Genomic DNA, 24,780 nt, shown 5'->3' on the forward strand with positions numbered 1-24,780 from the left:
GTGAACACACGCTGGGTAAACAACGGGGGGAGCACTGCTGAGTGCGATTGTGATGTTTTGTGTTGCTTAAGCAAAAGTCACTAACAGGTAAAACAAGGCCTGGATCTAAACCCAGACGCTGTCCTATACGGACCCGGACTAATTTCCATAAATTATAGATAACGGCCATGTTTTTTTTTTACCAGGCGTTTTATTTTAAATCCCGTCGTTTTTCTAGCCTTCATGGTTTCAGACGTCCACTTACATGTGCTGTAAATCATGACATGATAACACTCATTTCCACTGGGTCCGTGAGTGACGCAAACTTTCAAAGGAGAGACAAGAGAAGGACGAATAAACTCACTCACTCATCTTCTACCGCTTTATCCTCCACAGGAGAGTTGCAGGGGGGCGGGGTACACCCTGGACACATCGCCAGTCCATCACAGGACCACTCTCCCTCTCACTCCTACGGTCAATTTAGAGTGTCCAATTTACCTAATCCCCATAGAACCCGCAGAAAACCCACGCACACACGGGGAGAACATGCAAACTCCATGCAGAAAGACTTGTTCTGACCGGTTCTTGCTGCAAAGGAAAGAGTGGAAGAATAAACTAAGTAAGAAAAGTAGCAAATGTAGATAACAGAGATAGTTTTTAACAAAGTTTTTCTTATCCAATTTAATGAATTCATTATCTGGTTTAAAAATCATCTTGTGTGCTTTCATTTTTAATAAGTTTATCACGACACCTGAACTGAGAGATCATTTGTCTTATTACAGTGCATATTTATAATTCCCTTTCATTTCATGTACAAATTGTACAAAAATGAACCAAAAAGTTTATTATAACGAATAAATACTCTTGATAAAGGCACTTTATCACCCCAAAAAAGCCCTTGAACTACTCTGGCTTGTCATAAGTAACATGTTTTTTTTATAATTATTATGTGTGATCTGGTCTAAAAATGTCTTTGTGAGGTGTGACCCCTGTCAACGTTCACATGTTTTGTCTCCCGTCTCATTTGTTGTCGTCGTTGTTATTGCATCTTGTATATTTACATGAAAATGTCTAGTGACATGCCAGGTATAATATAAATAAATAAAAATAATGGTGTTCCTGACCTTTGCTTGAGGACGTTTTCGAGACTGTAACTTTGACGTTAAAACGCAAAAGTCTGTGTTTAGATGCACCTTTCGTTCATAGTGGTCACCAATGTTCTTTGGTGAGTTATTCAATAAGTAAGGCCAAAATAAATAAACAACATTTTCACTCATCAAACATGTTGAGAAAACACTTTTTAGCAAGGTAGTTTGAACTGACCTAAACTATGTTGCACAAATTATGAATGAAAGAATTATGTTGCTTATTCAGTGTTTAAAGAGGTTTTTAAAGTTTTTAAAGAGCTGTTTCGGGCTGATTTTTTGTCAGTGCTCGTGGTGCTGTGAGCGACACAGAAAAACCGGGGTGAGAGGAGACCGAAATCAGAAAGACATTTTTAGTAATTCGAGTGAGCTGACCTTCCAAGAAAAGCAATGAGGCTTCATGAATAGTTAACTGCACGTGTGGGTGCTCAATTATGCCCCAGTGTCTCAGAACATATGCTGCTCAGCAGACAGATACCGAAGACAAAGGAAGGTATGGATGAACGAAGGCCGCAGAGACACTGTGCATCTCAATAGACTTTGACTATTTTTGGCACAAGTAATATTATTTTTCATTCTGCACGGGATGGGAAGTCAGTCCTGATAAGTGTTTGTGAAACCCATTTGCAGCACATGTGGGAGACGGTCCAGGCAGTGGGAAATCACACACACACACACACACACACACAGGTGCAAAGATGCAGGAAACGTACACAGCTGTATGTGTGTCAGTCGATAAGACAGCGCTGAGAGACGGAGGGGAGAGGTGTACGGGTGGAGGCGGAGAAAGTGAGACAGAGACGGAGGGGGGGCTTGAAGAGAGAGGGAGAAAGAGAGATGAACAGGGAGATTAGAGGGGGAGAGTGATGGAGGAAGGCAGAGGGGTTGATCGAGAAGTGCTCCCCACCCGCTCACTAAAATCATCGCCGGCCCAATTTCACAGGAAGCACTAAACCCGTCCATTATCTTCTGGCTCGTTGGCTGTCAGACGTCGGCCCATCTACAACCTGACAGATGATGGTGTGTCTGTCTACATCTGTCTTGCACACACACACACACACACACATATATATATATATATATATATATATATATATATAAACACACACACAAAGAAAAAGACAAACACCACGTATGTATGTGCACAGGCACACGTGTACGCAGAGAAAACCTCCTGGCTCGTTACATAATTCATATGCTGTGTATCTGTGCCCCCGGGGGGATGTATGGTTGATATGTGGTAAGCAGCGGTTGTGTGTCTGCATTTCTGTGTGTGTGTGTATATATATATATGTGTGTGTGTGTATTGTGTGTCTCACGACTTTTCTCTCATTATTCCTCTGGCAGCCCATAAATACACTTCAGCTCTCACCCCAAACACCCGTGCTTACATAATCATCATTTCGCTCATAGTAGACTCTCTCTCTCTCCCTCTCTCTCTCTCTCTCTCTCTCTCTCTGTCTCTCTCTCTCCCTGTCTCTCTGTCTCTCTGTCTCTCTCTCTCTCTCAAGTTTCTGGGCCACAGCGCTGAATGAAGTGTGTCGCCTCAGTGCTGGTGCCTCTAATGAATGACACAACAACTTCTTGTCAGTGTGTGTACATCCTTGTATTTGTTCCCTCGTTAGGACCCTTTTCTGGCATAAACACGCACCCTGTCAGGACCGGTAGTCCTCATGGAGACCTGGTCCTAATCAGGCACAACCCAATTTCTAGTAAGAGTAACTGTTAAGTTTAACCCTTAGAACACAGAGCATTACTATGGTTAAACGTACAGTATATACAGAGGCTATGAGAATGTACAATATAGAGTGTCTTCTATCCTTTTTTTCAGCACAACCTAGACAATCTGATTCATGTCCACCAACTATATACTATATATATCCTGATAGCTGCATGACTGTGCATGTGTGTGTGATTCTCTATTTCTCTTCATGACTGTTGCTGTTTTCTAAGAACAGCTATTTTCCCCTGAGAAACCATCATGTGCCAGAATCTTAAATGGGGGTAATCCAGCATCAAATATAGCATTTATATTAGCGTGGAGAATTCATCTTAATGAATGTGAACAGATTTTTTTATTTTATTTTTTATTTTTTTGCAATGAAAATATTGTTGCATATGTTGCGGCAGTAAAAAAAAGAATTTAATTTGCTGGAAATTGTTCAGATTCACATGTTCCCAAATAAATCAGCAAATGACTGTTTTTATTTTTTTAAGGTAAAAATGAATCATACAAAGTATTGTATTAATTAGGGAGGCTTAAATGTGTCAGGGCTGCATTTTCTTTTACTTTTAATCATTGCACCTCTCCTAATTCCCGTAAACCTTTGAGTACAGTTCTGCACAAGAGAACTGCTAATTATTTTTTGGAAGACAATTACTCTTGAAGGTTACGTTTGTGTAGCAGGGTTTTTCCGGCCCAAATGTGAAACAGAAAGTCAGTCACCCTCCAAATGCTGCATCTAACCTGCCTGTGGATCTTTTCACTGTGAACACAACTGTCAGGGTTTGAGTCTCCTCACTGAGCCTGTTGTTTCCTGCTACCTTGAGTGATGGCAGCTTGGTTAAAGTGTTTCCTGTGGTGCTGCATCCTTCACAAGTCCCTGGTGGCTTTGGCTGGAATGTGGCTGCAGGTTTGTTGAGTGAATAACTGCAGCTTGGCCAAATATGTGTCGAGAGCTACGATCAGACCCACCTTTCATATTTCAGACATGGTCTTCACATTATAGTGAAAGGGCAATCATACGGGAAGAAAAATGGCAAATAGTGAGTAGGATAATAAGAGGGACAACAACAACAGGGATGGAAAGGTCATATTTAGATAAATGGTCATAGTGGATTATATGGATTTATATTTATAGTCATACCGCTCATACTTTAAGATGGAAATGTCATAAAGGTTACTCTTTCGTTTGTTTACACAAACACAGGTCAACATTTTCACAAACAAAATACACAAAAACTACATTTGTAGGTTTTCTAATATTATATATCTCCTCCATAAAACGGACAAGTTCTTCAAAATGGGATGTCCGCGCTTGTATGAGAATCCCTGTGTGTGAAGTCTGCACTTCACACTTACAAGGCTCAGTCTCACAAACACATCGACTGTTTGACAATGTGGTGCCTGCAAAAGGCAATCGGGAACTTTATGGTTTCAACATGCGAAGTCAAGTACATGAGATGGTGTTCAAGTGGGTAGGGTTATGACGACATTGTTGCTAGGAAACAAGGCAACCTTAATGAAGACCCAAAGCCAACTTGTTGCTCTCTCATGAGACACCGAGATGCCAGTGATGAAACGTTTGAGGAATGCATGGATATAATGGTCTGCATTTATGAACCATATCAGTGGTTTCAGTAAAAATAAACATGCATTAATGTAAATATTTTGAGGTTGTTCCCTCTCCGATGTTAAGGTGTAATGAGGGAGGACAAACCACACACGTTATCAAACCATCTCCTCACACACACACACACACACTCTGGTTAAAATAGGTTACAAACAGCGATGGTAACAATGGCAACACATCCCCGGTGACATAATGTCTCTTCACTTTGTGTGTGAAAGAATGTGCCTGTGATCCCTGTGACACAAAACAACGGGTGTCATCACCTGTCTTACCTATCATGGGGGATTCAATGAAACTCCAGGTGTTGCTTTGTGGCACGTAGGACTGGAGGACACCAGCGGAGCGGCCGGCCTCGTTCACACCTCCAAACACGTACACCTTCCCTCCACACACTGTGGCAGCTGCAGAATGGACCGGCTTTGGCAGAGGAGACACTGTTTCCCACTGGTTGGTGATGGTGTCATATCTGGGAAAAAAGAACATTTTTGAGTTTTTTTACATGATTAAAGAGTTTGCTTGTTTTCAAATGTCCAAAAAAATCAAGAGAAACCTGAATGCGAAGGAAAAAAGTGTTTGACAAAAATGTCCTAGTCCAAAATTTGACTTGGCTTGGTGACTTTTTGGACGAAATACTAAACTATGACATTTTGGTGACTTTTTGGACGACATACTAAACTATGACATTTTTGTTAAATTTTGGACGACATACTATACTATGACATTTCACTATAATATGACAATTCGGTGACTTTTTTACAACAAACTATACTGTGACTTTTTTGAGTGATTTTGGACGACATGCTTTACTATGACTTTTTTGAGGGATTTTGGACGACATACTATACTATGACTTTTTTGAGTGGTTTTGGACGACATACTATACTGTGACTTTTTTGAGTGGTTTTGGACGACTTACTATACAATGACTTTTTGACAGATTTTGGACGACATACTATACTATGACTTTTTTGACTGATTTTGGCCGACATGCTATACTATGACTTTTTTGACTGATTTTGGACGACATACTATACTATGACTTTTTTGACTGATTTTGGACAACATACTATATACTATGACTTATTTGACCAATTTTGGACGACATACTATACTATGACTTTTTTGAGTGATTTTGGACGACTTACTGTACTATGACTTTTTGGAGTGATTTTGGACGACTTACTATACTATGACTTTTTTGACCGATTTTGGACGACATACTATACTATGATTTTTTTGAGTAATTTTGGACGACATACTATACTATGAATTTTATGAGTGATTTTGGACGACATACTATACTATGACTTTTTGACTGATTTTGGACGACATACTATACTATGACTTTTTTGACTGATTTTTGCCGACATGCTATACTATGACTTTTTTGACTGATTTTGGACGACATGCTATACAATGACTTTTTTGACCAATTTTGGACGACATACTAAACTATGACTTTTTTGACTGATTTTAGACGACATACTATACTATGACTTTTTTGACTGATTTTGGGCAACTAACTATACTATGACTTTTTGACTGATTTTGGCCGACATGCTATACTATGACTTTTTTGACTGATTTTGGACGACATACTATACTATGACTTTTTTGAGTGATTTTGGACGACTTACTGTACTATGACTTTTTGGAGTGATTTTGGACGACTTACTATACTATGACTTTTTTGACCGATTTTGGACGACATACTATACTATGATTTTTTTGAGTAATTTTGGACGACATACTATACTATGACTTTTTGACTGATTTTGGACGACATACTATACTATGTCTTTTTTGACTGATTTTGGATGACACCTTTTTTTTTGTTTAGATTAAATAGCGTGCATCGAGAAACTTTTATTTTCAATTGGCCAAGCGGTCTACGACGCTATCCTTTGGGTGCCAGCCTCCCCCAGGGGACAGCGGTTCGAATCCCCTACTGTCCTATGGCTTTTTTGGGGGATTTTCGACAACATACTATACTATGACTTTTTTGGGGGATTTTGACGACATACTATACTATGACTTTTTTGAGGGATTTTGGACGACATGCTTTACTATGACTTTTTTGTCTCATTTTGGATGACATACTATCCTTTGACTTTTTTGAGCGATTTTGGACGACATACTATACTATGATTTTTTGACCAATTTTGGACGACATACTATACCATGACTTTTTTGAGTGATTTTGGACGACATACTATACTATGTCTTTTTTGACTGATTTTGGATGACATCATGTTTTTTGTTTAGATTAAATAGCGTGCATTGAAAAACTTTTATTTTCAATTGGCCAAGCGGTCTACGATACTCTCCTTTGGGTGTCAGCCTCCCCCAGGGGACAGCGGTTCGAATCCCCTACTGTCCTATGGCTTTTTTGGGGGATTTTCGACAACATACTATACTATGAGTTTTTTGAGCGATTTTGACGACTTACTATACTATGACTTTTTTGAGCGATTTTGGACGACATACTATACTATGACTTTTTTGAGTGATTTTGGACGACATACTATACTATGACTTTTGTGTCTGCTTTTGGACAACATACTACACTATGACTTTTTTGAGCGATTTTGGACGACATACTATACTATGACTTCTTTGAGCGATTTTGGACGACATGCTTTACTATGACTTTTTTGAGCGATTTTGGACGACATACTATACTATGACTTTTTTGAGCGATTTTGGACGACATACTATACTATGACTTTTTTGAGCGATTTTGGACGACATACTGTACTATGACGTTTTTGAGTGATTTTGGACGACTTACTGTACTATGACTTTTTGGAGTGATTTTGGACGACTTACTATACTATGACTTTTTTGAGTGATTTTGGACGACATACTATACTATGACTTTTTTGACTGATTTTGGCCGACATGCTATACTATGACTTTTTTGACTGATTTTGGACGACATGCTATACAATGACTTTTTTGACCAATTTTGGACGACATACTAAACTATGACTTTTTTGACTGATTTTAGACGACATGCTATACTATGACTTTTTTGAGTGATTTTGGACGACATACTATACTATGACTTTTTTGAGTGATTTTGGACGACTTACTGTACTATGACTTTTTGGAGTGATTTTGGACGACTTACTATACTATGACTTTTTTGACCGATTTTGGACGACATACTATACTATGACTTTTTTGAGGGATTTTGGACGACATACTATACTATGACTTTTTTGAGTGGTTTTGGACGACATACTATACTGTGACTTTTTTGAGTGGTTTTGGACGACATACTATACTGTGACTTTTTTGACTGATTTTGGACGACTTACTATACAATGACTTTTTGACAGATTTTGGACGACATGCTATACTATGACTTTTTTGACTGATTTTGGACGACATGCTATACAATGACTTTTTTGACCAACTTTGGACGACATACTAAACTATGACTTTTTTGACTGATTTTGGATGACACCTTTTTTTTTTGTTTAGATTAAATAGCGTGCATTGAGAAACTTTTATTTTCAATTGGCCAAGCGGTCTACGACGCTATCCTTTGGGTGCCAGCCTCCCCCAGGGGACAGCGGTTTGAATCCCCTACTGTCCTATGGCTTTTTTGGGGGATTTTCGACAACATACTATACTATGACTTTTTTGGGGGATTTTGACGACATACTATACTATGACTTTTTTGAGGGATTTTGGACGACATGCTTTACTATGACTTTTTTGTCTCATTTTGGATGACATACTATCCTTTGACTTTTTTGACTGATTTTGGACGACTTACTATACTATGACTTTTTTGACTGATTTTGGACGACTTACTATACAATGACTTTTTGACAGATTTTGGACGACATACTATACTATGACTTTTTTGACTGATTTTGGCCGACATGCTATACTATGACTTTTTTGACTGATTTTGGACGACATACTATACTATGACTTATTTGACCAATTTTGGACGACATACTATACTATGACTTTTTTGAGTGATTTTGGACGACTTACTATACTATGACTTTTTTGACCGATTTTGGACGACATACTATACTATGATTTTTTGAGTAATTTTGGACGACATACTATACTATGAATTTTATGAGTGATTTTGGACGACATACTATACTATGACGTTTTTGAGTGATTTTGGACGACTTACTGTACTATGACTTTTTTGAGTGATTTTGGACGACATACTATACTATGACGTTTTTGAGTGATTTTGGACGACTTACTATACTATGACTTTTTTGACCGATTTTGGACGACATACTATACTATGATTTTTTTGAGTAATTTTGGACGACATACTATACTATGACTTTTTGACTGATTTTGGACGACATACTATACTATGTCTTTTTTGACTGATTTTGGATGACACCTTTTTTTTTGTTTAGATTAAATAGCGTGCATTGAGAAACTCTTATTTTCAATTGGCCAAGCGGTCTACGACGCTATCCTTTGGGTGCCAGCCTCCCCCAGAGGACAGCGGTTCGAATCCCCTACTGTCCTATGGCTTTTTTGGGGGATTTTCGACAACATACTATACTATGACTTTTTTGGGGGATTTTGACGACATACTATACTATGACTTTTTTGAGGGATTTTGGACGACATGCTTTACTATGACTTTTTTGTCTCATTTTGGATGACATACTATCCTTTGACTTTTTTGAGCGATTTTGGACGACATACTATACTATGATTTTTTGACCAATTTTGGACGACATACTATACTATGATGTTTTTCACTGTTTTTGGATGACATACTATACTATGACTTTTTTGAGCGATTTTGGACGACATACTATACTATGACTTTTTTGAGCGATTTTGGACGACATACTATACTGTGACTTTTTTGACTGATTTTGGACGACATGCTATACAATGACTTTTTTGACCAATTTTGGGCAACTAACTATACTATGACTTTTTGACTGATTTTGGCCGACATGCTATACTATGACTTTTTTGACTGATTTTGGACGACATACTATACTATGACTTTTTTGAGTGATTTTGGACGACTTACTGTACTATGACTTTTTGGAGTGATTTTGGACGACTTACTATACTATGACTTTTTTGACCGATTTTGGACGACATACTATACTATGATTTTTTTGAGTAATTTTGGACGACATACTATACTATGACTTTTTGACTGATTTTGGACGACATACTATACTATGTCTTTTTTGACTGATTTTGGATGACACCTTTTTTTTTGTTTAGATTAAATAGCGTGCATCGAGAAACTTTTATTTTCAATTGGCCAAGCGGTCTACGACGCTATCCTTTGGGTGCCAGCCTCCCCCAGGGGACAGCGGTTCGAATCCCCTACTGTCCTATGGCTTTTTTGGGGGATTTTCGACAACATACTATACTATGACTTTTTTGGGGGATTTTGACGACATACTATACTATGACTTTTTTGAGGGATTTTGGACGACATGCTTTACTATGACTTTTTTGTCTCATTTTGGATGACATACAATCCTTTGACTTTTTTGAGCGATTTTGGACGACATACTATACTATGATTTTTTGACCAATTTTGGACGACATACTATACTATGACTTTTTTGAGTGATTTTGGACGACATACTATACTATGTCTTTTTTGACTGATTTTGGATGACATCATGTTTTTTGTTTAGATTAAATAGCGTGCATTGAAAAACTTTTATTTTCAATTGGCCAAGCGGTCTACGATACTCTCCTTTGGGTGTCAGCCTCCCCCAGGGGAAAGCGGTTCGAATCCCCTACTGTCCTATGGCTTTTTTGGGGGATTTTCGACAACATACTATACTATGAGTTTTTTGAGCGATTTTGACGACTTACTATACTATGACTTTTTTGAGCGATTTTGGACGACATACTATACTATGACTTTTTTGAGGGATTTTGGACGACATACTATACTATGACTTTTGTGTCTGCTTTTGGAAGACATACTATACTATGACTTTTTTGAGTGATTTTGGACAACATACTAAACTAGGACTTTTTTGAGTGATTTTGGACAACATACTACACTATGACTTTTTTGAGCGATTTTGGACGACATACTATACTATGACTTCTTTGAGCGATTTTGGACGACATGCTTTACTATGACTTTTTTGAGCGATTTTGGACGACATACTATACTATGACTTTTTTGAGCGATTTTGGACGACATACTATACTATGACTTTTTTGAGCGATTTTGGACGACATACTGTACTATGACGTTTTTGAGTGATTTTGGACGACTTACTGTACTATGACTTTTTGGAGTGATTTTGGACGACTTACTATACTATGACTTTTTTGAGTGATTTTGGACGACATACTATACTATGACTTTTTTGACTGATTTTGGCCGACATGCTATACTATGACTTTTTTGACCGATTTTGGACGACATACTATACTATGATTTTTTTGAGTAATTTTGGACGACATACTATACTATGAATTTTATGAGTGATTTTGGACGACATACTATACTATGACGTTTTTGAGTGATTTTGGACGACTTACTGTACTATGACTTTTTTGAGTGATTTTGGACGACATACTATACTATGACGTTTTTGGAGTGATTTTGGACGACATACTATACTATGACTTTTTTGACCGATTTTGGACGACATACTATACTATGATTTTTTTGAGTAATTTTGGACGACATACTATACTATGACTTTTTGACTGATTTTGGACGACATACTATACTATGTCTTTTTTGACTGATTTTGGATGACACCTTTTTTTTTGTTTAGATTAAATAGCGTGCATTGAGAAACTTTTATTTTCAATTGGCCAAGCGGTCTATGACGCTATCCTTTGGGTGCCAGCCTCCCCCAGAGGACAGCGGTTCGAATCCCCTACTGTCCTATGGCTTTTTTGGGGGATTTTCGACAACATACTATACTATGACTTTTTTGGGGGATTTTGACGACATACTATACTATGACTTTTTTGAGGGATTTTGGACAACATGCTTTACTATGACTTTTTTGTCTCATTTTGGATGACATACTATCCTTTGACTTTTTTGAGCGATTTTGGACGACATACTATACTATGATTTTTTGACCAATTTTGGACGACATACTATACTATGATGTTTTTCACTGTTTTTGGATGACATACTATACTATGACTTTTTTGAGCGATTTTGGACGACATACTATACTATGACTTTTTTGAGCGATTTTGGACGACATACTATACTGTGACTTTTTTGACTGATTTTGGACGACATGCTATACAATGACTTTTTTGACCAATTTTGGACGACATACTAAACTATGACTTTTTTGACTGATTTTAGACGACATACTATACAATTACTTTTTTGACTGATTTCGGACGACTTACTATACTATGACTTTTTTGACTGATTTTGGACGACTTACTATACAATGACTTTTTGACAGATTTTGGACGACATGCTATACTATGACTTTTTTGACTGATTTTGGATGACATACTATACTATGACTTTTTTGACTGATTTTGGACGACATACTATACTATGACTTATTTGACCAATTTTGGACGACATACTATACTATGACTTTTTTGAGTGATTTTGGACGACTTACTGTACTATGACTTTTTGGAGTGATTTTGGACGACTTACTATACTATGACTTTTTTGACCGATTTTGGACGACATACTATACTATGATTTTTTTGAGTAATTTTGGACGACATACTATACTATGAATTTTATGAGTGATTTTGGACGACATACTATACTATGACTTTTTGACTGATTTTGGACGACATACTATACTATGACTTTTTTGACTGATTTTGGCCGACATGCTATACTATGACTTTTTTGACTGATTTTGGACGACATGCTATACAATGACTTTTTTGACCAATTTTGGACGACATACTATACTCTGACTTTTTTGAGTGATTTTGGACGACTTACTGTACTATGACTTTTTGGAGTGATTTTGGACGACTTACTATACTATGACTTTTTTGACCGATTTTGGACGACATACTATACTATGATTTTTTTGAGTAATTTTGGACGACATACTATACTATGACTTTTTGACTGATTTTGGACGACATACTATACTATGTCTTTTTTGACTGATTTTGGATGACATCATGTTTTTTGTTTACATTAAATAGCGTGCATTGAGCAACTTTGACTTTCAATTGGCCAAGCGGTCTATGTCGTATCCTTTGGGTGCCAGCCTCCCCCAGGGGACAGCGGTTCGAATCCCCTACTGTCCTATGGCTTTTTTGGGGGATTTTCGACAACATACTATACTATGACTTTTTTGGGGGATTTTGACGACATACTATACTATGACTTTTTTGAGGGATTTTGGACGACATACTATACTATGTCTTTTTGACTGATTTTGGACGACATACTATACTATGTCTTTTTTGACTGATTTTGGATGACACCTTTTTTTTTGTTTAGATTAAATAGCGTGCATTGAGAAACTGTTATTTTCAATTGGCCAAGCGGTCTACGACGCTATCCTTTGGGTGCCAGCCTCCCCCAGGGGACAGCGGTTCGAATCCCCTACTGTCCTATGGCTTTTTTGGGGGATTTTCGACAACATACTATACTATGACTTTTTTGGGGGATTTTGACGACATACTATACTATGACTTTTTTGAGGGATTTTGGACGACATGCTTTACTATGACTTTTTTGTCTCATTTTGGATGACATACTATCCTTTGACTTTTTTGAGCGATTTTGGACGACATACTATACTATGACTTTTTTGAGCGATTTTGGACGACATACTATACTGTGACTTTTTTGACTGATTTTGGACGACATGCTATACAATGACTTTTTTGACCAATTTTGGACGACATACTAAACTATGACTTTTTTGACTGATTTTAGACGACATACTATACAATTACTTTTTTGACTGATTTTGGACGACTTACTATACTATGACTTTTTTGACTGATTTTGGACGACTTACTATACAATGACTTTTTGACAGATTTTGGACGACATACTATACTATGACTTTTTTGACTGATTTTGGCCGACATGCTATACTATGACTTTTTTGACTGATTTTGGACGACATACTATACTATGACTTTTTTGACTGATTTTGGACGACATACTATACTATGACTTATTTGACCAATTTTGGACGACATACTATACTATGATTTTTTTGAGTAATTTTGGACGACATACTATACTATGAATTTTATGAGTGATTTTGGACGACATACTATACTATGACTTTTTGACTGATTTTGGACGACATACTATACTATGACTTTTTTGACTGATTTTGGCCGACATGCTATACTATGACTTTTTTGACTGATTTTGGACGACATGCTATACAATGACTTTTTTGACCAATTTTGGACGACATACTAAACTATGACTTTTTTGACTGATTTTAGACGACATACTATACTATGACTTTTTTGACTGATTTTGGGCAACTAACTATACAATGACTTTTTGACTGATTTTGGCCGACATGCTATACTATGACTTTTTTGACTGATTTTGGACGACATACTATACTCTGACTTTTTTGAGTGATTTTGGACAACATACTATACTATGACTTTTCTGAGCGATTTTGGACGACATACAATACTATGACTTTTTTGACCGATTTTGGACGACATACTATACTATGATTTTTTTGAGTAATTTTGGACGACATACTATACTATGACTTTTTGACCGATTTTGGACGACATACTATACTATGATTTTTTTGAGTAATTTTGGACGACATACTATACTATGTCTTTTTTGACTGATTTTGGATGACATCATGTTTTTTGTTTAGATTAAATAGCGTGCATTGAGAAACTTTGACTTTCAATTGGCCAAGCGGTCTATGACGCTATCCTTTGGGTGCCAGCCTCCCCCAGGGGACAGCGGTTCGAATCCCCTACTGTCCTATGGCTTTTTTGGGGGATTTTCGACAACATACTATACTATGACTTTTTTGGGGGATTTTGACGACATACTATACTATGACTTTTTTGAGGGATTTTGGACGACATACTATACTATGTCTTTTTTGACTGATTTTGGATGACATCATGTTTTTTGTTTAGATTAAATAGCGTGCATTGAAAAACTTTTATTTTCAATTGGCCAAGCGGTCTACTATACTCTCCTTTGGGTGCCAGCCTCCCCCAGGGGACAGCGGTTCGAATCCCCTACTGTCCTATGGCTTTTTTGGGGGATTTTCGACAACATACTATACTATGACTTTTTTGAGCGATTTTGACGACATACTATACTATGACTTTTTTGAGCGATTTTGGACGACATACTATACTATGATTTTTTTGAGTGATTTTGGACGACATACTATACTATGACTTTTGTGTCTGCTTTTGGAAGACATACTATACTATGACTTTTTTGAGTGATTTTGGACAACATACTATACTATGACTTTTTTGAGTGATTTTGGACAACATACTACACTATGACTTTTTTGAGCGATTTTGGACGACATACTATACTATGACTTCTTTGAGCGATTTTGGACGACATGCTTTACTATGACTTTTTTGTCTCATTTTGGATGACATACTATCCTATGACTTTTTTGAGCAATTTTGGACGACATACTATCCTATGACTTTTTTGAGCGATTTTGGACGACATACTATACTATGACTTTTTTGAGCGATTTTGGACGACATACTATACTATGACTTTTTTGAGCGATTTTGGACGACATACTATACTATGACTTTTTTGAGCGATTTTGGACGACATACTATACTATGACGTTTTTGAGTGATTTTGGACGACTTACTGTACTATGACTTTTTGGAGTGATTTTGGACGACTTACTATACTATGACTTTTTTGAGTGATTTTGGACAACATACTATACTATGACTTTTCTGAGCGATTTTGGACGACATACAATACTATGACTTTTTTGAGCGATTTTGGACGACATACTATACTATGACTTTTTTGAGTAATTTTGGACGACATACTATTCTCTGACTTTTTTGAGTGATTTTGGACGACATACTATACTATGACTTTTTTGAGTGATTTTGGACGACATACTATACTATGTCTTTTTTGACTGATTTTGGACGACATCATGTTTTTTGTTTGGATTAAATAGCGTGCATTGAGATATTTTATTTTCAATCGGCCAAGCGGTCTATGACGCTATCCTTTGGGTGCCAGCCTCCCCCAGGGGACAGCGGTTCGAATCTCCTACTGTCCTATGGCTTTTTTGGGGGATTTTCGACAACATACTATACTATGACTTTTTTGAGGGATTTTGGACGACATGCTTTACTATGACTTTTTTGTCTCATTTTGGATGACATACTATCCTTTGACTTTTTTGAGCGATTTTGGACGACATACTATACTATGACTTTTTTGAGTGATTTTGGACGACATACTATACTATGACGTTTTTGAGTGATTTTGGACGACTTACTGTACTATGACTTTTTGGAGTGATTTTGGACGACTTACTATACTATGACATTTTTGAGTGATTTTGGACGACATACTATACTATGACTTTTTTGAGCGATTTAAGACAACATACTATACTATGACTTTTTTGAATGATTTTGGACAACATACTATACTATGACTTTTTTGACTGATTTTGGATGACATCATGTTTTTTGTTTAGATCAAATAGCGTGCATTGAGGAACTTTTATTTTCAATTGGCCAAGCGGTCTATGACGCTATCCTTTGGGTGCCAGCCTCCCCCAGGGGACAGCGGTTCGAATCCCCTACTGTCCTATGGCTTTTTGGGGGATTTTCGACAACATACTATACTATGACTTTTTTGGGGGATTTTGACGACATACTATACTATGACTTTTTTGAGGGATTTTGGACGACATGCTTTACTATGACTTTTTTGTCTCATTTTGGATGACATACTATCCTTTGACTTTTTTGAGCGATTTTGGACGACATACTATTCTATGACTTTTTTGAGCGATTTTGGACGACATACTATACTATGACTTTTTTGAGCGATTTTGGACGACATATTATACTATGACTTTTTTGAGTGATTTTGGACGACTTACTGTACTATGACTTTTTGGAGTGATTTTGGACGACTTACTATACTATGACTTTTTTGACCGATTTTGGACGACATACTATACTATGATTTTTTTGAGTAATTTTGGACGACATACTATACTATGACTTTTTTGAGTGATTTTGGACGACATACTATACTATGACTTTTTGACTGATTTTGGACGACATACTATGACTTTTTTGAGTGATTTTGGACGACATACTATACTATGTCTTTTTTGACTGATTTTGGATGACATCATGTTTTTCGTTTAGATTAAATAGCGTGCATTGAAAAACTTTTATTTTCAATTGGCCAAGCGGTCTACGATACTCTCCTTTGGGTGCCAGCCTCCCCCAGGGGACAGCGGTTCGAATCCCCTACTGTCCTATGGCTTTTTTGGGGGATTTTCGACAACATACTATACTATGACTTTTTTGAGCGATTTTGACGACATACTATACTATGACTTTTTTGAGCGATTTTGGACGACATACTATACTATGACTTTTTTGAGTGATTTTGGACGACATACTATACTATGACTTTTGTGTCTGCTTTTGGAAGACATACTATACTATGACTTTTTTGAGTGATTTTGGACAACATACTACACTATTACTTTTTTGAGCGATTTTGGACGACATGCTTTACTATGACTTTTTTGTCTCATTTTGGATGACATACTATCCTATGACTTTTTTGAGCGATTTTGGACGACATACTATCCTATGACTTTTTTGAGCGATTTTGGACGACATACTATACTATGACTTTTTTGAGTGATTTTGGACGACTTACTGTACTATGACTTTTTGGAGTGATTTTGGACGACTTACTATTCTCTGACTTTTTTGAGTGATTTTGGACGACATACTATACTCTGACTTTTTTTAAGTGATTTTGGACTACATTTTTGAGTGATTTTGGACGACATACTATACTATGACTTTTTTGAGCGATTTTGGACAACATACTATACTCTGACTTTTTTGAGTGATTTTGGACGACATACTATACTATGACTTTTTTGACCTATTTTGGACGACATCATGTTTTTTGTTTAGATTAAATAGTGTGCAATTCTTGGCTTTTATTTTCAATTGGCCAAGCAGTCTACGACACTCTCCTTTGGGTGCCAGCCTCCCCCAGGGGACAGTGGTTCGAATCCCCTACTATGCTATGACTTTTTTTGGGGATTTTAGACGACATACTATACTATGACCTTTGTGTCTGCTTTTGGAAGACATACTATACTATGACTTTTTTGAGTGATTTTGGAAGACATACTATACTATGACTTTTTTGACTGATTCTGGACGACATACTATACTATGACTTTTTGAATGATTTTGGACGACATACTATATGATGACTTTTTTGAGTGATTTTGGACGACATACTATACTATGACTTTTTTGACTGATTTTGGACGACATCATGTTTTTGTTTAGATTAAATAGCGTGCAATGAGAAACTTTTATTTTCAATTGGCCAAGCGGTCTACGACGCTTTCATTTGGGTGCCAGCTTCCCTCAGGGGACAGCGATTCGAATCCCCTAATATTCAATGGCTTTTTTGGGGGATTTTCGACGACATACTACACTATGACTTTTTTGAGCGATTTTGGACAACATACTATACTCTGACTTTTTTGAGTGATTTTGGACAACATACTATACTATGACTTTTTTGACTGATTTTGGACGACATCATGTTTTTTGTTTAGATTAAATAGCGTGCAATGAGAAAGTTCTATTTTCAGTTGGCCAAGCGGTCTACGACGCTCTCCTTTGGGTGCCAGCCTCCCCCAGGGAGTCCAAATATTGGACAACATACTAAAGTATGATAATTTGTTCAAATTTTGGACGACATGTTAAACTATGACATTTTGGTCAAATTTTGGACAACATACTAAACTATGATATTTTTGTATTATTTTGGATGACATATTATACTATGACATTTCGGTGACTTTTTGGATGACATACTATACTGTGACAATATGTTATAATTTTGGACAACATACTAAACTGTTTTTTTTAAACATTTTTATTTTTTATTTTTTTTTTCGAGAGAGAGACTCACAAGCCCCTCCCCCTTCTGATTCCCACTCCCCCTTCCAAACACCTGTTTCTAACGCCTGCATTATAAAACCTGAAAATGTCCAAAAAGGTATAAAACTTAAACTGTGCTTGTTGAATAATCTTAATATGTATCAAAAAATTCAGTTAGGTGAGAAAAGTCCCAAGTTTTGTGATCCGTTTAAAGTTTGAATCACGTCTCTACATTAAAGTATGACAACTCTAGGTTCTCACTAGAATGCATTGCAGCAGCAGGCACTAATAAGATAAGATAATCCTTCATTAGTCCTCCATGAATGTAAAACTGTTAAGACAGTCAAAAGTAAAGATAGTAAATAATAAACATGCATATTAACAAAAGATATATTATAAAAAATATATTAAATATTAGGATATAAAAAATACAATTGTACACACAATATAGAGGGTGACATATACAGCACGAGCATAATACGTACAGTGTAAACAATGGTACGGCACATTACTGGATCACCATAGGATGCATTTCATGTGGTCTACTGAGAGTGCAGTGCTTGTTAAGCAGGGAGGAACGACCTGCGATACCGCTCCTTTAGACATTTAGGATGGATCAGTATGCAGAAACACTGGGCTTTAAGTTCCCACTGGTCTGAATTCACAATGAAATGCTCGTTTTAGCTGCAGGCCTGACAGATGTAATTAGCAGAATGCCCACACCACCAGGGAAGATGAAAAAGACCAACCATTACGTACAATGACAGCAATTAAAGCAATTACACAAAGCAACATATGTTGGGAGCTACAAGCCATTAGTCTCTAGAGCTGGGCTGTGTGTCAGTGCTGAGCTCTGGACCTTCCTCGCTGAGCCTCTGTTTGGCAACGACTCCAGCGTTGAGCCTAAAACTCAGCCGACCCAAACCGACACAAACAGCCTCAGTCAGATGAAAGGGTCTGACACAAAGGGCTGCATGACAACAAAACTCTGTTCCACAGCACTGTGCCCTTGTCAGAGGTTGAGGGTTTTTGGTGCGTTTATAAGTATATTTCTTAATTTGCATTTGTGTTTAGTGTGTGTGCAGCATATGTGTGTGTGTTCAGACTGTGTTTGTGTGTCATTAGTGCAGCGTGTTAGAGTGCAATCCTGTGTCCATGGGCCACTGATCAAAGCAGCCAGGCCGACAGCCGTCCAACTGGAGTAGGCCTCATTAAAAGAGCCGTAGGCAGATCGTGGAACTGTGATTAAAAAGGCACATCCAAACACCACATCCATTCAGACTACAGAGAGCCTCCTTAATCAAGGTTGTCTCTTTGTTATGGGAGAAAAACACCTTTACTGTACATGAAAAACCCTACCCATCATTCCACAGGATAAGAGGCCTTTTCAAACACAAAAGTTTTAATGAAGTTCACACCTACACTGTCAAATGAAGGCAATTTTTTTTGAAGCATGTTTTTCCACAGGGGCCAACAAACTTCATTAGGTGTTTTGTCAAATTTGTGCATGTGCGACTGCGGTATTTGAAGTTGGGCTACATTTAAATGACGCCTAGAAGCACCGGCTGCATGCAGCTTCCTGTAAAAAAGGTTGCGAGATAAAGTGAGAGGAGATGAGCGAAATTAGCCTTTGGGAATATTCTCTTTGGGGGTCTGATCATGTCCTTGGCAACAGCTGCTGAGGGGATGGGTTGATATTGACTGGCAGTCTGAGAAAGTCACACAGAAGAGACTCTGGGAAAGGTGGACTCAAAACACTCAGTGTGCCAATCAGCACAGTTTAAACATGGACACACACACACACACACACACACACACACACACCAGCATCAGGTTGAGAAGTAGAGCCCCACTGCGATAAAAGAACTAACACGTGTCTTATTCTCTGGCAGATATAATTACCACTCGGACCACATCGAGGGAGGTTCAGAAACGTAAGGGTCAGACGCTGCTGAGTGAAGCTGATTAGGGGCTAGACAAAAAGTCAAAAGGACTACTGCAAAACAGATGCCCATAATGAGAAAAGATTAAAGAGAAAAAAAAAAGAGAGACTCAATTCTGTTTAAAAAACACATCTTTACTGTTAAAAATCCATCTTGCATTACTCAGACTCTCAGACTAAAGCTGCAATAACAGCTTCCTAGTTAGGAACCCACACAATATTATCACCCAACACTGAGCTTTATTATCATTATTATTATTATTATTATTATTATTATTATCTTTGTTATTTTTATTTTAATATTTTTGCCCACGTTAATGCTTCAACAATATAAAACAAAAACATAAGGGCTTCGATCACTAAGTGACACAAAAGTTTGTCAGTTAAAATTATAGAAGAGCATTTTCTTGATAACATAGATTTTACATAGATTTGTATGTACAAAAAAAATATTCTGGATCCAGAAAGTGGAGCTAATGCAGAAAAAAGTTTGAAACCTCGCTTGAAATAGGGCCTCTGGATATTTACTCATTTGGATGCAAATAGTTTGTCTAAAAATCTATGAGAAAATGAGTCTATTCTCATTTGATTTATAACATCACACTTTCCTCATGAGTTTCAGGTCTTCTTTAATGCAGCGTGATGTCATTAAACATATTTAATAGTATTTAATAGTCTTTATTTCCTTATTTTATTTCCTTGTACTTTTGTTTAAGATGACTAGTAGTGTAGAGTAGTGATGCAAGGTATTGAGAGATGCACTGAAACTGTTTCTTGCTATTTAAAAAAAAAGAAGGAAAAGGAAAAGTTTCAGTCTTATCAATGGGATTTTCTTAAACGTCTATGTCAGCTCATATAAACACAGACATGTATTATATATACACTGACTTACTTGTCCAATAAGTATGTGTAAGTTTTTAAGGTAGACATCAGGAAGTCTAGAATAGTAGTCTTTATTTCCTTACTTTATTTCTACTTTTCTACATTGTTGTGATTGTTGGCTGATTAATGTGGGACAAATAACAGATCATCTTATCTTATTTTATCTTTTCTAATTAACTGGTTATATGAATTGGCCAAACTTAAATAAATAAATAATAAAGGGTGACGTCAGGGTGAACTGCCACTCTGCTGCTACAAAGCAAAGTACTGCATTTTTTGGAATATTGACAATTTGCCACATGATTAATGTCAACTGAAGGTTTAAATATGTTTGAATCAGTTTTAACTTTCTGTGATTTAATCCTAATTTATTTTAGTTTATGTGTGTAAATCCTATAATGTCCTATAATAATAATTATTAGTGGTAATAGTAGTAGTATGTAATGATAGGTTGTCATGTGATGCTTTACATCCTTGTATAACATTTAAAAAACATTTTAAAGATCTAATTCCGATTTCTGTGCTGTTTTTGTTCTGTTTTAATTCTGCCCACTTCATTTCTGCCATTCAATCGCTCATTGTGAGACAGCCTCATGCTCAATTGAGTCCCCGTCTCTTTTAGTAAGCGGCGGATGAGGAAGATGGATTTTAAGGGCCATTATTGTAAACATGGCACAGATATCACGCAGTCAAATGGGTCAGGAGTTCTGATGAAAGGGAGCAAGTGCAGGTCAGAGGAAACTCTGTGTCTGAGACACTCTCACAGGTCACAAATCTGATTAAATTCATTACACGACTGATTCACCATCAAGCATTCAATATAAACCGTGACATTAGAACTGACAGTAAAAAGATTTTCTGAGTGGGAGTATATTCTTCAATTATATCTCCAAGGCGGATGAGATAAAGAAAGAGAGACAGAGAGAGAGAGAGAAAGAGAAAAAAACTAAAAAACACTGTATTCATTACAAAAACAAAGACTATATCTCTGCTTTTTCTCCTCTGTATCTCTTCATCACACAGTAAAGGCAGACAGAGCCTTTTCATTGTCACAACGACAGTTTAGAAGTTTATCCATCAACATGTTGCACTGTACCGATGGTGTGTTTTTTTCCCCCCAGTGTTTACACACAAGAACTGATCTCGGCATGAAGCCTTGTAATCGACTGTAGCTCCTGACAGGGCTTGTTTTATCATGCAGGGACAATCATTTCGAAAAAAAAAAATAAATTCTGCTGCAAGATTACAACAGAACAAAACAATGTACAATGTAGTGTGTGTGCTTTAATGTCAGGGAAGAGATGGACGGAAAGATGGATCAGACGGGAAGAAGACAGCGATGTTTGGAATAAAAGAATCAGGGCAAATCTTTGAACCAGATTTGCCTCTGAATATGTGTAACCTGGATAAAGAAACTGGGACTGGCATGTCACCAAAACACAGTTAGGTTTCCATGTGAGACAGGTTTAAACATCCATATACTGGTAAAGAGATACAGGTTCAAGTGTCTCTGTTCTTTATTATTTGTATATTCTAGACTTCCTGAAGTCCACCTTAAAAACGTACATTATACATTAAGCACATTTAAATCCATACAGTACCAACGTAAACTAGAAATGGGAGTAAGAATAAGTCCAAATGTCCATGAAAAAACTATTAGATATTAATATTTCATATTGTTCCAACGGTTTGCAAGAATAACAGAGACTTAACTTTAATTTATCATCCACGGTTATCCAAGGTAGTCATTTATTAATCTCGCATGCGTACGTGCAGAAAGACAGACGCCCTGTTCTTCACTGACTCTGACTGATATTCAGAGAACTATTAGTGTTCAACAAAACATGGGAAGTTAGACAAATAAATAAGATGGATTTGTCATTTACTGTCTGGTCTGTAGTGGAAAAAACCCTATATACCAGATTTAACTCTATATTATGGAGGAAGTAAGAGGTGTTATATATACAGGTAATTAAATCACATACTTATTGGATAAGTAAGTCAGTGCATATATAAAACATGTCTGTGTTTATATGAGTTGACATAGACGTTTAAGAAAATCACACTGAAAAGACTGAAGCTTGTCCTTTTCTGTCCTTTTTAAAAAAATAAAATAAAATAAATAGCAAGAAACAGTTTTCAGTTTCTCAATACCTTGCATCGCTACTCTGTCTGTCTGACGCACGCACGCACGCACGCACGCAAGCACAGCCCATTTCTTTCACATTAAAGATAGTCATCTTAAACAAAAGTACAAGCAATGAATATATAATGTCATTTCTGGAAAGGGCAAGTCATTTTCTAAAATAGCAAGACAAATTGAGCATTTGTTTCAAACAGCTTTTTTTTGTGTAGCAGATTAATACACACAGTCTTAATAAAAAACAGCTAAACAGCTGCTGTGTATGTAGAGGAAAGAAAGAAAAACGCAGCGCCCCAGACCATATTTAAGTAACATGTCTCAAACAACATATGGCTCACTTTATCAGTGAAATGTCCTGTAGAGAGATCAGATAGCTATTTAGCTTTTTATCATTTTACACTTCATCACCAAAAAGAAAAGGAAAACAAAACTGGCAGCAGAAAACTACGGAAGGGTATTAGGGCCACATGTGTAAAAAAAAATGAAAAAAAAATGAAAGAAAGATATTTTTTTTTAATCCGAGAATTCCTTCTTTAATCTCAGAATTCTAACTTTAATCCCAGAATTCCTTCTTTAATCTCAGAATTCCTTCTTTAATCTCAGAATTCCGACTTTTTTCTCAAAATTCTGATCTTAAAGTCGGAATTCTGATTTTTTCTTTTTTCTCAGAATTCCGACTTTTTTCTCAAAATTCTGATCTTAAAGTCGGAATTCTGATTTTTTCTTTTTTCTCAGAATTCTGACTTTAATCACAGAAATTCTGAATTCTTTCTGTTTTATTTAGTTTTTCTTTCTTTCAAATTTTTTTTTTTTACATGTGGCCCTAATACTCTTTTGTATCAAGCCAAAAATAAGCTGCAGTGTTTCCTAAAACTCACTTTCTTTCTTTAAACACACACACACACACACACACACACACACACACACAGAGTCAGGCAGAGGAAATGTGCCACATACACAGATACTACCCCGGCCCTCACTTCATAACATTAACTAGAAAACATACATCTGGGTCACAGACAATAAAAGTTAATGGATGCAGTAAAGAGTCAGCCATTATGCAGCATTCCACTGGCTTTGCTCCGTGGCATTATTTGTCTAAAAGCCTGATGTATGTGTGTCTTGTTTTTTTTTCTGTTTATGGAGCAGCATCCTGAAAGAGCAGCATCAAGACGATACAAGGAG

General features: G+C 36.8%; 1 protein-coding gene across 3 annotated transcripts in view; it reads right to left on the minus strand.

Annotated features, from left to right (window-relative positions):
* Positions 1 to 24,780, minus strand: part of LOC131443472 (kelch-like protein 29) — a 216,362-nt gene that overhangs the window by 8,470 nt on the left and 183,112 nt on the right. For all 3 annotated transcript variants that reach the window (XM_058613134.1, XM_058613132.1, XM_058613133.1), the window contains one exon: positions 4,750 to 4,943. In XM_058613134.1, coding sequence (XP_058469117.1) covers positions 4,750 to 4,943 — 194 coding nt within the window. The remainder of the gene's footprint in view (positions 1 to 4,749; positions 4,944 to 24,780) is intronic.

This window comes from Solea solea, chromosome 17 (genome assembly GCF_958295425.1).
Source record: "Solea solea chromosome 17, fSolSol10.1, whole genome shotgun sequence".
Taxonomy (NCBI): Eukaryota; Metazoa; Chordata; class Actinopteri; order Pleuronectiformes; family Soleidae; genus Solea; species Solea solea.